Raw genomic sequence first — 18,162 nt, 5'->3', positions numbered from 1 at the left:
GTTGACTTTTCAGACCTAGTTGAGTTCCATACTGCCCTCAACTGAGGGCCCGTCTTTCAATGGCCAAACAAGCTCCTCAAGTTATATCCAGGAAATAGCTAGGTTAATTATATGAAGGTGAGTGGCAGGAAAGTTTAACCAGGCCACCTGAAGCCATGTCCTTCATTTCATTTGTAGATATGTAATCCTACATAAAACTGTTAATCATTTTGCTGATAAAAGTGCTTTCTGTTTCCATGGTTTGAGTTGGAAGTACCAGTTGCGCTATTCTGCTATAATTGCTGAAATTACTTGACAGCTGCATTGATCAATTCAGAACCGTAAGAAAATGAAGGCAGTTTTTGCCTGCCCGTCACAGGGGGTGATTTTTCCAGCAAGTTCCCAGTTTCCCTCTTTGAAAACCACTACTAACAAACATGCTGGATGTCTCACTGCAGCATTAAATGCAGATACTAAAATTCTACCACCACCACCACCACCCCTCCCCCAAATGTCCTCTTTGCCCTAACCAAGCTAAGTTCCAAAGATTGTTTTGGGGTGCAGATGGGCCCTAGTGTCTATATGCGCACATGCTTTGGCACCTCGTTCGGGGCAGCTGGTCCAAGAACTGGGCTTTGGACTAGGACCAGCATATCTCCTCTTGGAAAGCAGTTTCCTGAATGTGGATATGTGGTGGTCCAATCCTTATTTTGGGCCGTAGAGCTGTTAAATAGTCCTAAATATGTCATTGGGTATAAATCTAAAAATGAATGAATAACTAAGGAACTAGTAAGTGCAAATAAGGAACTGAGAACCAAAGTTTTGGAGGGAGAAGGGATAGATGTTCTAAACCAGGGGTCTCCAGCCCTTGCCCTCCAGATGTTTGTGGATTACAAATCGTAGTCCTCTGGAGGGCCAGGGTTTAACACTCCTTTTCTACACTAAGACTGTTGTGATTGATTTTGATAGGCAGTTTAAGCACTGTCCCCAGATAAAGTGAACTTGTTCAAGCAGTCTTGTTATTGTATTTAGGGCAGAACTGCAGAAAGGACAAATACTATAACTTCTGAGTATAGAATCCTTCCCAGCTCCATTAACTGTGCCAGACAGCAGGCTGAAGTGGGAAGGAATAACAGGTAACTCTTGAAAACTTCCAGATATACTCTTTTTCATATAAAAATGATAATTTGGTCAGTTGAGGTGCAATAGTTGAGAAAGTTGTATGCTTCCATATTAAAATATAGTCCCAAACAGATATGAATGTTCATTTTTATGTGCTACCTTTGTCAAAAGGCATTCTTTTGTGCGTTATTGAACATGGTATTTTGCTACAAGAGCACTCGTATTGCCAAATTGTATTTTTACTTTCAAATGAAGTCCAGCATGTTGTGTTCTGTGGTGGAAGACTATACACTCTGTTATCATTATGTGGAACAGAGTATAGTACACTATATTCTTTGTAGGAGCCAGGACAAAGGAGTCTGGATTTGAAACTGATAAACTCTCTACACAGGATTAAGGAATCCTGTGTGCCAATGTAGATATGCTAACAGGAATCCACTTTAACTCATATACCTAATGCTATCACTGAACCTTGTGTAAAAAATTAAAAGGAGGGTACAAATTTGCAGTTGCTTCATGTTGTCCAGAGCACCAACAAAGCTAGAAAGTTCTGTGAGCACTAATAACAGCTCCTGTTTACGGAAAGTTGCTGACAGTTGGTAATTCTGAACCAATTGCTGTGGATTTTGCTCTTCTATTATGTAAGCAACTTTGGCCTTTGGACTTAACCAGGAGAATAAGTCAAAAAAACATTGGTTGTCAGTTCCCTATTAAGTTCACTCTGACGCAGCTTGGTTTAAACAAAAGTCTTATTCACATGTTATTTAGAACACACATCGATCCATGTACAGTGTACTCTTGATCTTAATACATGCACTGAGTAATCCTGATGGGCTGTAGATTCAGGATGGACAAAAGGAAATACTTCTTTACACAAAGGATGTAGTGATGATCACAGGCATAAACAGTTTTAAAAGGTGACTAAAGGAAACCCCCATGTGTAGAGGTAGTCAATCTCTGAATCCCAATCTACATCAAAGGCCTCTATGCTTTGTTGGACCTGGAGGAACTGAGTAGCCAATGTGTGAGAATGGACACTAGCTTAGATGGACCACTGGTCTGATCCTGCAGGGCTCTTCTTTTATCCAGCTCCCAAGTTTCACCTCTAGATTGACTGTTTGTTGACTCTCTTACAACCATGAAGCTGACATTCTCCTTGCTGGGTAACTTATACAAAACATGTTTTCCAGGATTAGCATAGTAAAAAAATGCCTGCAAGAAATCACCAAAGGCCGCTTCCGCGCTGACGCAGCGAAACTGAAGGGCGTTGTCGGGCGCTTTGCGCCGACTGAAGACATGTGGACAGTCCGTCTTGCGACGGCGGTCTCCGGAAGAGGCGGCAGCCGGCGCCGATTCAATTAACAACGAGTCTCCCTTGGGCCTCCAACGCGTCGCCGTTGAAAGCCACAGGGGACTCTGGTCCCTCGCAGCCTGCTTCGCTCGAAAGCCGGGCAGGGCAGGGCAGGCGGGGGGTTGCATCCCCAGGAACGCGACGCGCGACGCGGCGGCCCATAGGGACAAGGTGAGGCCGGGTGGGGAGTCGGAAGGAAGCCGCTGCGGTTAAGCTTCGACGGCAGCGCTTCACTAACGCGCGCTTTCAAAGAGCCGCTTAGGAAGCCTGGGAACGCACTTAGCCGTCTCCAGGCCGACGGACGGGCGCTGGCGGCGCGCTGCTACGCGCTGCAGCGCCTGGTCGTATGTAATGGCGTTTCCTGGAGGATGGCATTTTTTGCAGATCTCCAGGCCGCCATTTTTCTGCCCGGCATGTGAGCGGCCCAAGTTTTAACCACTAAGGGTTTTATATTCATGGGCTTTACTTCTCCCCAAATAGCTTATGTAGCTTCATGCCTTTATCCAAGACTCAAAATCTTTGCTACCACTTCACCCATGAGAACTAAATAGTTTAGAACTAGGTGTTATTATCACTTTTCACAAATTGATAAACATGGACAATCCATGTACATTATATATCTAATTTTCTTTGTGCTGAATAAGTCTCATGTTGCATTCAACAGGTACAGCCGAGTACATAATGCGCCACATTTATCCAGATGCTAATCTTCAGTTTCATTTGTAAATTGCATGTACGTGAAATATGAGTGTGTATTCACTGGCATGTGAACAGGGCTAGAGTCAACTCCTAGTAGTTCTCTATATGTGAATTTGGACTGCTGGGTTATGGTATTAGGACCCTTAATGGGAGACGGTACAGGTATCACACCCATCCTGGCCGTTCCAGCTCTGCTTATGTTAAATGGCAGCTTGTGTGCAGTTAATTGCATACTGCAGGAAACAAGCTACTTACCCCATATCTGTAATGCAATAAATGTTGACTCTCCCACCATGTGTACATCGGCTTATGTATTGTTAAGGTGCTTAAAATGCAGCTCACTTGATAGAACTGTGCAGAAGAATTTGGATTTATACCCCGCCTTTCTCTCTTGTAAGGATTCTCAAAGTAGTTTACGAACTCCTTCCCTTCCTTTCTCCTTAACAGACATCTTGTGAGGTAGCTGGGACTGACAGAGCTTTGACAGGACCATGACTGGACCAAGGTCACCCAGCAGGCTTCAGCAGGGAGAAAACAAATCCAGTTCGTCAGATGCAGCTCATGTGGAGGAGTGGGGAATCCAACCCAGCTCTCCAGATTAGAGTCCCCCTCCTCTTAACCACTACACCATGCTGGCCATCAATACAGTAGCTCATATGTGTAAACTGCTGTCAAGTTGCAGTTGACTTATGACAACCCCATCAAGGGCCTTTCAAAGCAAGTGCAAAGCAGATGTGATTTGCCTTCGTCTGCAGAGTCTTTTTTGGTAGTGTCCTATCAAAGTACTTACCCTGACAAGATTTGACTCACATACTATGCCGCTCCCCTCCTATACTTATTTATTATTTATTTTTCTATCCCACCCCCACAATAGGACTCAGGGTGACAAACAATAAAACAACCATGAAACCATTCAACACTCATAAAATCAATAAAACCAACCACAGATGGCGAAATCCCTTCCCCTTTCCGCACGCACGGGAGGCCAACGATGATAACGTTCAAGTCAGTCCGGCTGGCTAGATGGAAATGCCTGGCGGAACAGCTCCGTCTTACAGGCCCTGCGGACACAGTTTAAGCTCGCAGGGCCCTGATCTCACTCGGCAGCTTATTCCTGTAAGGGCCTGGCCCTCGTAGAAGCCTTAGTTGCTGTTAATCCATACCTTGAAGAATACCTTATTTGTTAGTAATCCATGCCTAGACATGAAGAGAAATGCTCTTCCCCACCCAGCTTTTTACATGCACCCCACAATAAATTAATAATGCACTGCTCTGTGCCTCCAGAGGGCAGCTGCATCCCCCACACAATTTTCAAAGGCTTATGGTAAGAAATGAGGCATCAGTCTGTTCTCTGAGGATTTAATCAAGGATTTGGGGTTGGAGGTTTGAAGAGGCCCGTCCTCCGAAAATATCTGACCAGGAATGGCACTGAAACTAAGGTGATGCTGATTCGGACCGGAGCAAACAGTTTGTGGATAGCGTAGGCCAGTACAAAAGTGCTTGTCCCAGCAGCCAACTTGGATTGTACAAGAGCTTCATCAAAGCCCAGCTTGAAAAGCAGCGCAGTCATATCCACTCCACTAAAAAAAGAAAGGGAACAAATATCACAATGCCATTAAATGCTCAAGCATTTTTAAAGACTGTAGTCAAACTACTACAGTAAAATATACCGTATGCTGTCTGCCTTCTCTTTCAAGGGGCCTCAGAGATATAGGTTCAAAAGCCCACATTGCTATAGTTTAACCTTGAGTCACTGTAGCCCTGCTCACAAGTCACAGTGACCACACACGTAATCCATGTACAATGTACACTTGATTTTTCTTTACATACATGCTGAATAATTTTCATGTCACATTCAATACATGTACACGTGAATGTTTGATATTGCACATTTATCTAGATCGGTCTCCAGTTTCCTCTGCAAAGTGAACATATGGTAACTCTTCCTTACAAACAGATGTATGCAAATACAAGCTGAATGTACACAAATTCCCTGTAAAACATGAACAGGACTTCATTCTTTATTTCATGGGGTTGCTATAAGAATGAAATGTGTGTGGGTGGTAGTGGTGAGATCCAGGCACACAGCTCTGAGTTCCTTAGAAGAGCAGGATGAAAGAGTGGTAGATCACAGAATCATAGAGTTGGAAGACACCCCAAGGGCCAGCAAGTCCAACCCCCCTGTTGTGCAGGACACACAATGAAAGCACTCCTGATAGATGGTCACCCAGCCTCTCTTTAGAAACCTCCAAAGGAGGTGGTACAGTAGCAGGCTGTGGCTTATAGTTCCACTTAACTAAACACGGAGCCTCCCTCCAGAATATTAACCTCTTTCATTGGAAGCAGGCTCTGTGCTTTAGCTGATCAGAGTGATGCCATTCAAACTTGCATAAGCAAAAACTGGATCAAGTCATGGAACCAGCTGTTAAAAGTGTTGCCTGTGTTTAAAGGCAATATTCCTTGGATCCATTTTTGCTGAGGACAGATAAAAGGACTGCATTTGGCACACACACCCGAAGACACAAATATCTCAGGAGAATTAAATGTAGACGCACAAGTATAGTTCTTCAACTGCATTCTAGCTCGACCTGTTGCTAGCTAATAAGGGACAAGTATACATTCCATAAGGAGCTAACTGTTAAGCCGATTATGCACAACGTGCTTGCTGTGTGATGGGGGTGAATGTCCGTCGCAGCAAGATTTCTTGTACGGACCTATTTCCTGGAGCCCTCTTACACTTTCCCTTCTCTCCATGGCAGATGAGCAGGGCTTTTAATTTGCTTGTTTTCCATGTGCATGCCTAAATCTGAGCTAGAACCATTGTGTTTTAATGGTTGGAGTGCTGGACTACAATCTGGGTTCAACCCCCCCCCCCCCCCGCAATTGAGCTCACTGGGTCACCTTTTTTGACCGACCTCCTGCCCTCATGGCAGCTGTGTAAACCATACCTTGTCACAGCCAAGTAGAACATTCCCAGAGACATCAAGGAAATTCCAACGTGAAACCCAACTGCTACCGCTCCATATTCCTTAAAAACTTTCTTCAGCTGCTGGGATTTGTTTGGCTTCTTTCCATTCTCCTTGCTGGGATCCGGAACCTCATTGCCAGGGGAACTGCTGGCGTCCTACATAGATGGAAAGAAATGACGCTGTAATTCAAACACAGAGGCTGCATTCAGACATTGCATCAAGCCTGGATTATGGCTGCAGAACTTTACCTGCGTGAGAAGGGAAGAGCGAGACTTGAGCATGAGCCCGGAAACAAAGCCCAATTCTGTACAGGCAAGGGAATGTCAGCTCAGCGTAATGTCTAAAATGATTGTCTTTAGCATTACAATTTCTATATCACATCCAGGCAATTCAAATATAGTTTCTCATAACACATACAGTGCTCTGTTCAAACTTTGGTTGTGTTTTTATACTATAATATGTGGTACTGGAAAGTGCCTTCTTCATGGTGTCCAAGTAGTGTTTTCAAGGAAAAAGATTGCCTCTGCGTGGGCTGAGACCGATCCAAGAGACCTGTGATTGACCCAAGGTCACTCAGCAGGCCTCATGTGCAGGAATGGGGAAACAAATCCAGTTCACCAGATAAGAGTCTGCCGCTCATGTGGAGGAGTGGGGAATCAAACCCAGTTCACCAGATAAGAGTCTGCCGCTCATGTGCAGGAATGGGGAAACAAATCCAGTTCACCAGATAAGAGTCTGTCGCTCATGTGGAGGAGTGGGGAAATCAAACCCAGTTCTTTGGATTAGAGCCTGTCACTCTTAACCACCATACTATGCTGGCTCTCATACACCATAATATACAATCCCCTTAATCTTCTGGCAGAGGAGAGACCAATGGGCTCAGCAAAGAAAGGAAAGCACTTGGTTTGACCTCCCCATCAGCACCACGCATAATCCTTTGGGTTTTCTGTGCTGCACTAAGGTAACTGATTTTTTTATTTTAATTAGCTGCCTTGAGCATATTGTTGGATATTTGCCAGTCCACTGACTCACTTGGACAAAGGATAACACACTGATTCACTCCCTGGAATTCATTCAGAGTAGATATTTAACACACACGGTTAAGAGGCTTGATGTTAACTCCCAGGAATCCAGATCCAAAAGCCCACAAAAGTTTTCTTCTCAGAGGGATACCTCCTCCATCTCTGAGTCAGCTAGTTGCTCACCAATCAGAGCACAGGTCAACATACCCAATCAGGGCACTTTCCCATTGGGATAGCATCTTGTTCCACCGACTGACTTGTACTTTTAAACCTCTATTTTATTTTGCAGCCCATCACAGCAGGATATTCTCCAGCCGTCTAACTCACTTGCACAAAGGATGACTGCTTTCTAGGGGCCATTTCACAAGGGCAAAGAAGAATAAAGGGAAGGGCAAAAGAGCAGGTAAACCCCAGGGTCAGTTCTTGGCATCCCTAGTTAAAAGAAGGGCAGCTACCAGGCCTGGGAAGAATCACTACCCAGGTCAGAGCAAACTGCCATCACGTTCAAAGGTCTGGAATCCATGCCCTACGAAGAGAGGCTTAGGGAGCTGGGGATGTTTAGTCTGGAGAAAGGAAAGTTATGGGGGGACATGATAGCGATGTTTAAATATTTGAAAGGAAGCCATGTCGAAGAGGGAGCAAGCTTGTTTTCTGCTGCCTCAGAGACTAGGACACGGAATAATGGATTCAAGGTGCAGGAAAAGAGATTCCACTTAAACATTAGAAAAAACTTTCTGACTGTCAGGGCTGTTCGACAGTGGAATTCACTGCCTCCAAGAGTGGCGGAGTGTCCTTCTTTGGAGGTTTTTACACAGAGGCTGGATGAACATATGTCGGGAGTGCTTTGATTGTGTGTTCCTGCATGGCAGGGGGTTTATTTATTAATTTGATTTGCTAAACCGCCCACCCCCGAAGGGCTGGACTTGATGGCCCTTGTGGTATCTTCCAACTCTATGATTCTATGTTACATGGCCCAAGGGACCAACTCACATCAGAAAACAGCTGCTGTATTTACACAGAGAAGGCAAGCTGTAATTGAAGATGATCCCCTTAAAATGTTATCTACGGTATATAAAAAAATTATTGGATGTAACTGTAACTTGTACGCAAATGTAAAGCAACCCCATCTTGTTGACAAACCTGGGAAAACACTAGTAATTTGCGGAAATACTGTAGATCTTTTCACAAAGTAAGACTTGAATCCAGATCTGGGTCTACTACTAGTTTTCTCCCGAGGAGAAATGGGGCCCAGATGCACAAGCGCCTCACAGGCCAGCACTGCACAAAGGCAACTGTGCAAACCAAATCCATGCTATTATACCATAGGATTTTTTTTGCTATTGCTTCACGCTTCAGTGGCTCAGTCAAGGAGCGCAAATCCTGTGGGAGAAGAAGAAATGCTGTAACGCCACAGGCTGCATGACTGGTAACGCGGAAAGCCATTTGACACCACTTAGAGCGAAGAGTGTAAAATAACTCAACTCTCCATAAGGTTCTCAGGCCCTGTGCTGTTATGCAATACGCTTGCAACACATATGGCAGATTCTGGAATGGATCACTGGAGACCAGCTGTTGTCTATGAGCTAAAAGCTAAACAGTTCCTTTGCTGAACTAACGCAGCTACTAGAAACAGATCTGGAAGAGGACTTCCAGACAGGCAGCTGCATTAGGGCCAAAAACAATGAAATATTAGGAGGTGATCTCTGATGAGACATTTACTGATTGATTTGATTTCATGGATTGCTCTTCCCCAGACAGGCTAAGGGGGGTGGCCCACACACCAATTAATAACAATCAATAAAGTATTTTATAGAATCCCAGTAACATAGACGGCATGAACAATTAAAAGTCAAATTTAAACTATACCCCTTCAAATCCACATTTGTACGTATGTTGGGGGGAAATGGAAGGGAAGAAGTTGGGAAGGGAAGGGGCAGGACAGAGAAGGGGGGCAGCTAGAATAGATACCACTGATATCCTCAACCATAAGCTAGACCAGTGATGGCGAACCTTTTCGAGACCGAGTGCCCAAACTGCAACCCCAAACCCACTTATTTATCACAAAGTGCCAACACGGCAATTTAACCTGAATACTGAGGTTTTAGTTTAGAAAAAATGGTTGGCTCGGAGGCGTATGTTACTCGGGAGTAAGATTGGTGGTAGAAGGTGGCTTTGCTTTGAAGCAACCATGCAACTCTTCGAACAGGTGAATCACAACCCTAGGAGGGTTTACTCAGAAGCAAGCCACATTGCCAGCAACCAAGCTTACTCCCAGGTAAAGGATCGCGCTATAGTTCATTGCATGAAAGTCAGTGGGGTTTAACAGCACTTAACAGGGTTACCTATACTGCTTCCCCAAAACGAGGTCTTAGGTTTAATGCTAATAAGCGAGCCCAGCAGCCCAAGCCAGCCTAGATATGGTGGGGGAGGGCGATTCCCCCCCCACATGATGAACTCTGTTTGTGCGTGCCCACAGAGAGAGCTATGAGTGCTACCTCTGGCACCCGTGCCATAGGTTCACCATCACTGAGCTAGACACAACAACTCTGTCTTATAGAGCACTCGGGCCCTTCCGCACATACAGAATAAGGCACTTTCAATCCACGTTCACAATTGTTTGCAAGTGGATTTTGCTATTTTGCACAGTAAAATCTAGCTGCAAAGTGCACTGAAAGTGGATTGAAAGTGCATTATTCTGCATGTGCGGAGGGGGTCTAAGTCCTGCAGGTTTCCCTCGATTGAGTGTTCCCCCAAGCTGCAACCAAAGCTAAAATTGTCCTGGTTGGGGCTGGTTTTGGGGCCAGGGACTGCTGGTAAGTGGAGGACAAGAGTCAGAGGAGGGGGAAGGTGAACAAGTATGGATGGGAACAGTGGCACGGGAGGAGTGGTTTAACTCCCCGCCCCAACCTCCAACGAGCACATGAAACTTTTTATGCCAAGTCAGACCAGCGGTTTCTCCAGATCAGTACTGTGATAGTCAAGAGCCCAGGCAGACAGGTCTGTCATATCACCATTTACCTGAGCTTTTTTCTACCTAAGCCTTTTAACGAAAGATGCAGGTGATGGAACCTGAGACCTTCTGAATGCCAAGAAGATGTTCTACCACCAGCCATGGTCTCTCCCTTAAATCTTCAAGAGATTAGCTCACAATGCCTGGTTGTGAAGCGATATTGCAAGCAAGGAGCAAAGTTTGTCTGAATAATCCTGGATTGAAGAAGCCGCATCAGATCTGTGGCACTAGCCAGTTGGTCAGAAGCTATTTCAAAACACTTCTTCAGGGTCAAGCTGCACGAGATACGGATTGCACATGAAAGAAGCTGGAGTCAATGAGGAGATATGGGAGAAGAGATTACAAAGAATGAACTTACTGCTGGCTGTTTGATAAAACTATGGAGAAAATACAGGGGGAAGGGGGGAAAGGGGAAAATGTATTGTTTGAAAACGAATGAAGAAGTGTATTAATATAAAATGGAATATTCAAATGATACAAATGATACAAAAAAATATTTTTTTTAAAAAGAGATACGGATGGCACCAGCCACTCGCATCACACAACTCGTGGGCTTTCAAACATTCGCTTAGAAATGAATCCTTAGCCAAGGCACAGTAGAATGGATAATTTGTTTTCAATTTTTTTTTGAAAAAAATATCCCCCAACAAAAGAGACTGTGGGATCTTTCACTGACTACACAGTCACGAGGAAAGGACAGACAGTTTCTTTTCAATGCAATAGTGAATTTGGCAATGGCTGTGCCAGATGGATACACAATTTGGTTCTCATTTATCAGGATGATCAGACTGAACAAAGTCTAAATGAACACTGATCTGGGGGCCTGGGCTGTAGATCTGAAGGACCACTATCCAGATGAGACGAAGGCAAGCCCCCTGACTTCCTCACTCCCTACTTTCCACTGAATAGTCAAGAATTTTTCAGATCACCTGGTCCACCTTTGCCTCACTCTGGAGGGCATCCCCGCACCTACAGTAAAAGGGACAATATCTCTGATCAGATCACAAAGCCTGATCCCTGAAAAGCCTCCTTTTAAGGGGTGCATCCTGGTGTCACTATAGCAGACCATAATGGGGAGGGGGCAGCTAGAAAGAAGGCTTCCTTTTTTTTTTTAATGTTTTCATTAAGATTTATTAAATGACATCAAAAGTAATATTCCAAAGACAACAACAAAATCACAGTACATAAAAGGGAAAAAGAAAGAAATACACGCAACAGCTCCTGATTTCCTCTGCACTGAATACAGTCACACGTAAAAGCTTACCACTTGCTCCCTACTTAAGAGTCCGAAGAAAAACTAATTCTCAGTTAATATCATTAACATACTTTTCTCTCATGTCCTTTCCCTTGATCTTCTCAAAGCCACAAATCATTGTTTCATTATTATTTTTTTCTGTTTTATGGGGAAAAAATCCAAGAAGGGCTGGCTGAAAGGAAGGGTTTTGAAGTGCTAGCCCTCAAGTTCTGGGATCTTCTGCCAGAGAATGCTCATAAAGCCTGACCTTTTGAGGCTGTGGAGATGACGCACCACCAACAATGTAATTGTACCCGCTGAACTCACGAAGCTGCCTTAGCTGCAACAGTCTGTTGATCTATCAAGGTCCATATTGTCTACTCTTAATTGGCAGACGTTTTCTAAGGTCTAAGGTTCTCCACACAATCTATTATTACCTGTTCCTTATTACAGGAAATGCCAGGGACAGAATCCGGAACCTTCTCCATGCAAAGCAGATGCTCTACCACTGAACTATGACACTGACAGGAAGAACTGTGGCTGCATGGCAGACCATCTGCTTGGTATGCAGAAGGTCCCAGCATCTGGGACCTTTCTCAGCATCTCCAGAAAAGATGCAGGGGAAGGGGAGTGAGGGGAGTGAGTGAGGGGTGGCATGCAAGAGAGGGGTGAGGGGGCTCAGCATCTGGACATGGCCCACCCACTCTAGCAAAGAGAGGGGTGGCATGCAAGGGAAGAAGAGGGAGGGAGGAGTGGCATGCAAGGGAGGGGAGGGAAAGGGAGGGGTGTGTCATCTCCCCTCCCCTCATTCCCCTTCCCCAGCATCTCCAGGAAAAGGGACCAAATGTGAAAGACCTCCACCTGAGACCCTAGAGAGCAGCTGCCAGTCTGAGTGGGCAATTCCGAATTTGGGTCTGAGCCTAACTCAGCATAAGGCAGCTTCATGTATTCATGTGATGTTCGATCATGGCAAATTGTTCACCTGGTGGCAGATACCTTTGGAAGAAAATCTTCTAATATATTGTCGAAGGCTTTCACGGCTGGAATCACTGGGGTGGAGCTGTGTGGAGCTGATTAGTCACTGTCTTCTCTAGTGTTTTTCAAAACTGGCAGCCAAATTCTGTTCATTTTCATGGTTTCTTCCTTTCTGTTGAAATTGTCCATGTGCTTGTCCACATGAAATCCACAAACACATGGACAATTTCAACAGAAAGAAAGACAGTGACTAATCAGCTCCACACAGACACAGGATAACTATAGACAATCAAAGGGAACAAAGGCCAGACTACTTCTATTCAGATGCCTCACTTATTGACCTTGCTATCTCCATTTGTTACTCACATGCTACACTTCATTGTTACTCTCTTGCCAGGCCACTCCTATTGACCTTTACTCACAGGTATATATACTCCACTTGCTTTCCTTTACAACTATCAGATCCTCTGAAGATGCCAGCCACAGATGCAGGCAAAATGTCAGGAGAGAATGCTGCTAGAACACGGCCATACAGCCCGGAAACCACACAGTACCTCCAAATCTTCTAATAGTTTTCCATTAAGGGAATACAGAGAGTAATGCATCATACCTTATATTCCCAGGTCTCACCTGTCATTTCTTTATTTAATTCCTTAAACGCACAACAAAACACACAAAAATATGTTTCTTTTAACATGACTGGTAACTTCCCTTCATGAAATTATAAACTCTTTCCAGTTTTTTCCTCTCTGTCATTTCAAAAAAGGCCTCTATCTCAAGGTAATACATTTGAGAATAACTTTGGTTGCCACAGAAATGAATGCTGAGCTTGTGCATTGCTGATGTCACGTTTCCAGGCAAAAACAGCATCACACTAAGGCACTTACTTGGAACGGCATGGATGGATGATAATTTTCCCCATTACCCCCAAGCCAATAATTTTCCCCATTACCCCCATTACCACATAGAAAACTGGGAGATGCTCAAGCTAGTAAAACATCAAGTTTTGAGAACAGGTACATTGATTTAAAGTTATTAGTTAAAAGACAGGTGATCCAACAGCTAAACATGAAGCCATTTTCCTCTGCTGATGGCAGAATCGTCCTCTAGCACACCATCTGAAGGTGGCTCTGCCATTACCAGAACAGAATCACAGAAGACACCAAATGTACTTCTTGGTCGACAGCTAAGGTTTGCTGTTCAGTATGGCAAAGTCGTTTTAAAACTGAGTTTTGAGGCAAAAAAAATGTAAAACAGCTATCATAAAGCACCACTATTGGGCAGAGGGGGAGATTCTCTTCAGCTACAAAGCTATTCTTTAAGTTGTCATTTCTAGAAACTGATAATGTTGGGTTGTCCCCTAAAAACAATTTCCTTATGTTGAGTTGAATGGTTTCAATACGGCAATAAGCCAGCCATCCACAAACTCTGTACAATATAAATTACAAATATAAACATATTACAAAATACATATAAAACAGTTGCAAATTGGAATATTACGTTACAAATGAATAAATCTCATAACAGTTTGGACACATTAATACTTAATCAGCTTTCTATTTCAACAAAATCTTGCGCTTTTTATATGCTATTGCGCAAAACTTTGCTACCTGATGGGAGACATAAATGTCTTTATCTTCTAAGCGACTTATCATATCTGAAACATTTAGCAACCAAGGTCACACCAGGGGCTCCAATGAAACCAGCCAAGAGAAGGATGGGTGGATAAACAGTCTGCAAACTGGGTCCAACGAACAGGGAAACTGGGTCCAACGAACAGGGAGAGGGAGGAATCTATGCCAAGAGCTTTAAGTGATGGGAACTGGCAGCTATTCAGCGCTTCCTTACTATGCCGGCCTTCTTGGCCACTTCTGCTCAAAACAGCGTCAAGTGCCTCCGGCTGAAGAGAATCAGGGCAGCAATTTAAGATCCACAATGGGAACCACTATTGATTTTCATCAGGAACGGACACGAAGGGTCAGTGGAGGATTAGGGTCATCAGCACTGTACGCATCACAAGCAATCAGGTTTTGAAATAAGAGCAACCCTTTCAAAACAAAGCCCCGAACAACATTTGGACGATGCAATTTCCATTGTAAAACAGAGGCATGAAGCAGAAGGATCAGGAAGTAAAACAGAAACAAAGAGGCCTATCTCAATTTACAAAAGGAAGGGGCATTCACAGCGCATGGTTTATTTTTAAAGGGTGGGGGATTGGGGAGAATTTGTGCTTTTTTTTAAAGCAGTCAGGTAACTTTCAAAGGTATAAAAGACTGATCTCAATAAGACTGAAAACAGACACTGAAAAAACTCAGCAAAGAAACAAGCCTCTCATTTTGACAGTGTGTACACAACAGATAAATAAATTGCAGAATTCACTGCCAGTGTATACAGGCCTTGACATCCCCAACATAGCCTTTTTGGTGATTAAAGGGAACCCCCTTTTTACAGCAATGGAAGCTGGTTGGATTGAACACAATAATCTTCAAGGAGAAGAGTTCGGACTCATAACCCATCGTTCTCTGTAGGGAGTTTCAAACTGGCTTACAACATCCTTTCCCTTCATCTCCCCACAACAGACACCTTGTGAGGTAGGTGGGGCTGAGAGAGTTCTAAGAGAACTGTGACCAGCCCAAGGTCACCCAGCAGGTTTCCTGTAGAGGAGCAGGGAATCAAACCAGATTAGACTCCATCGCTCTTAATGAATATACCATGCTGGCTCTCTAGGGCTATGGATCTCTGGTCTACAAAGCTGTGTAGCAGCTTTGTTCTGGCTGCAGCAGTTTAAAATGCTATTTTCAAGAGATGTTTCTGCATAGTTCTTCGATTTGGATCAGGATCCTTACACATGCCCAATCTACACTGTCAGAAATTTGATTTACATACATGTTAACACTTTCCAGCTTGCGGAGGGATAGACAGTTGGGGAACGCAATGGGAAACCACCATGTAAATGCTCAGTAAATGTCCTGGAGTGACATCAGCCCATAGATCAAGTTTACTTTTATATTTACCTAACACTTCCAAATGTATAGAATATCTGCTGATGTGAGCATTTGAAAAATCACTAGTGGGTCTCACACACCTATTACGAACAAGCAAGATCCTGCAAACTTTATATGAGAAAAAACTCAAGTGAACTTTACCTGCTCATGCAATATACATGTACAGACACCACAGTTATCACGGCTAAATATATTGTTGGCTCCAAGAACCTGCCTGTATAGTGTAGTTGTTAAGAGCAATGGACAAATCTGGAGAACCAGGCTCGATTCCCACCTCCTCAGCATGAGCCGCGGACTCTTATCTGGTAAACTGGACTTGATTCCCCGCTCCTCCAAGTGAAGCCTGCTGGGTGACCTTGGGCTAATCACAGTTCTTTCAGAACTCTCTCAGCCCCGCCTACTTCACAAGGTGTCTGCTGTGACGGGAGGAAGGGAAACGAGTTTGTAAGCTGCCTGGAGTCTCTTTACAGAGAGAAAAGCGGGGTATAAATCCAAACACTTCTTCTTTCCATGCAGTGCATGAGGAAGTCAGGGAACAGAGGACTGACGAGAAAAAACACTACATAGCATGAATTCATTAATATATATTACTTGCCTCCTTTAATTCTTGGGTTTTCTAAAGTTATTTAACTGCACTCAGAACAGTAATATGTGGATTCTCCAGCACATGCAGAATAATGCACTTTCAAACTGCTCCCAGTGCTCTTTGAAGCTATGTGGAATAGCAAAATCCACTTGCAAACAGTTGTGAAAGTGGTTTGAAAACGCATTATTTTGCGTGTGCGGAAGGGGCCCCTCTGACTTTTCTGTGTCCCTTAAGCTCAAGGGAGTAATGGTCCTAAAAACATGTTGGTGACTCCACTGTACCAAGTCATGGTAGCTCTTCTGGACTAAAGTATTCTAGTTCATAGGTATTGCAGTTTTAAACAGGAATCCTACTTGCACAGTGGGCGTTTGCATTGCCCAGAAGCGCCAAGGGATCTTGCTCATTAACAAACTGGCTTTTCTCCTGAGCAACAACACAGAGGGAAGGAAGGAATGGCAAGGGAGACGTAAAACAGGGAGAGGGAGGTTACTGCTTGGCCCAGCCCTAAACCACGTGAAGCAATAGTAAAGTTGGTGCAAGACAACAGCTAAGAGCGTAAAGGCCTCTACCCAGAACTCGAGAGGAAGGAGTCCACAAATGCACTGCAGAACCACAAAGTACGTTGGGAGGGGATCTGTTGCCAGCCCGGTCCCATATGCGGGGTAAAAACTACCTTGCAGGGTTGTAGTGTCGATTAGTGACCTGATACAACGCGCGCACAAGCTCTCCAAACTGATGTATTAAAGGTCGTTAGTAATAATATTAACCCCAACGGCGCGGCGTCGAGTCCCCCCAGTGCCCTCTCGCCTTTACGGCGATTGAGTTTACTATAAATATCCCCCCCCCCACCCCCCAAAAAATGATGGGGCTTCAGTTTTGCTCGGAAGCCGAGCCCTGTCGCAGATGCCCAGAAGGGTCCACCTGTGGTTGGGAGAAAGCACTCTGCACATGTTCGGAGACTCTCCCCCACTGCCTTCTCTGACAACCCCACCCCCGGCCTCCACGCACCTTCTGCGATCCGGGGTGGCTCCCGCTGCCGACCCCACCGGGCATGCCGGTCCCGGTGGCTCGCAGGGCGGCCTCGGTGCGCAACTGGCCCGGCCCTTCTGGCCGCCGGAGGGGAACCAGTAGGAGGAGCTGCCTGCACTCTCGGTGCGGACCTTGCCAGGACACCGCGGCAGGCTGCACCTGGCCACGCAGGAGCCACACGGTAGCCCGGAGGCGGCGGCGGCGGCTGCTGCTGGCTTCCCGCAATGCTTCGCTTCTGGCCACCGCCCGGAGCAGCCCCGGTGGGAAAAGCGCGGCCAGGGCGCACGGAGGCCCCAGCCCGTGCATCGCCGGCGGCCGGACGCTGCTCCCGAGAAGCCACCGGGCGAGCCTGCCCACGGGAGGCGGCAGATCAGGCCCGGAGCCGGGTTGGAAAGCAGCCACCCCCCGCCTGGCAGGCAGGCAGGCACCCTCCTCCTTAAAGGCGCAGCGCCGCCTCTCCTGCTGCAAGGGAGCGCCCGGGGAGGCGAGGCTTCCTCTTGCACCAATCCTGCCACACAACTTCAACCGGGCATGCTCGTTTTTAGCGGGCCTGCTTAGGTTGGCTCTCCGGCCTGCGTGCTGGGTCCTACACGCTTTCTACGCTGTCTTTTTTTTCAGCCGGGGTGTGGAAATGCACTTTGCACGTGCTTGAGATCCCATGTTGTGGCTGATCACGTGCTGCAGCAACGGGAGCGGGTGGAGAGTGGAGTTGCCGACCTTCAGGTGGTTAACAATCCAAGCAAAGAGTGCTGTGTGGTTTCCGGGCCGTATGGCCGTGTTCTAGCAGCGTTCTCTCCTGACGTTTCGCCTGCATCTGTGGCTGGCATCTTCAGAGGATCTAGATGCCAGCCACAGATGCAGGCGAAACGTCAGGAGAGAATGCTGCTAGAACACAGCCATGCAGCCCAGAAACCACACAGCACCCCAGTGATTCCTGCTGTGAAAGCCTTCGGCAATACATTAAACCCACCCAAAGCACTTTTGTGGCTATTGGGATTAATATACCAGTGTCTCTAATAGTCATTGAATAGGTCATGCTTCGCAAGGAGTTCACACTTCCTTATAACTGGCTACCAAAACAACATGTCTGATGTATTGCCAACTGGTTGTTGTGGGCTTTCCGGGCCGTGTGGCTGTGGTCTGGTAGATCTTGTTCCTAACGTTTCTCTTGCATCTGTGTT

At 45.5% G+C, this 18,162-nt stretch overlaps 1 protein-coding gene across 1 annotated transcript; it reads right to left on the bottom strand.

Annotated features, from left to right (window-relative positions):
* Positions 1-4,494: 4,494 nt before the first annotated feature.
* FAM210B (family with sequence similarity 210 member B) lies at positions 4,495-17,563 on the bottom strand. The gene is made up of 3 exons (XM_048496044.1): positions 16,961-17,563; positions 6,100-6,275; positions 4,495-4,731 (listed from the first exon to the last, which is right to left on the bottom strand). The coding sequence occupies exons 1-3, from the start codon at positions 17,285-17,287 to the stop codon at positions 4,515-4,517; spliced, it is 720 nt and encodes a 239-aa protein (XP_048352001.1). The 5' UTR covers positions 17,288-17,563; the 3' UTR covers positions 4,495-4,514.
* Positions 17,564-18,162: the final 599 nt, after the last annotated feature.

The sequence above is a fragment of the Sphaerodactylus townsendi genome, linkage group LG05 (genome assembly GCF_021028975.2).
Source record: "Sphaerodactylus townsendi isolate TG3544 linkage group LG05, MPM_Stown_v2.3, whole genome shotgun sequence".
Classification (NCBI taxonomy): Eukaryota; Metazoa; Chordata; class Lepidosauria; order Squamata; family Sphaerodactylidae; genus Sphaerodactylus; species Sphaerodactylus townsendi.
The sequence above is the reverse complement of the archived record's forward strand: the minus strand, read 5'-3'. Positions and strand labels throughout refer to the sequence as shown.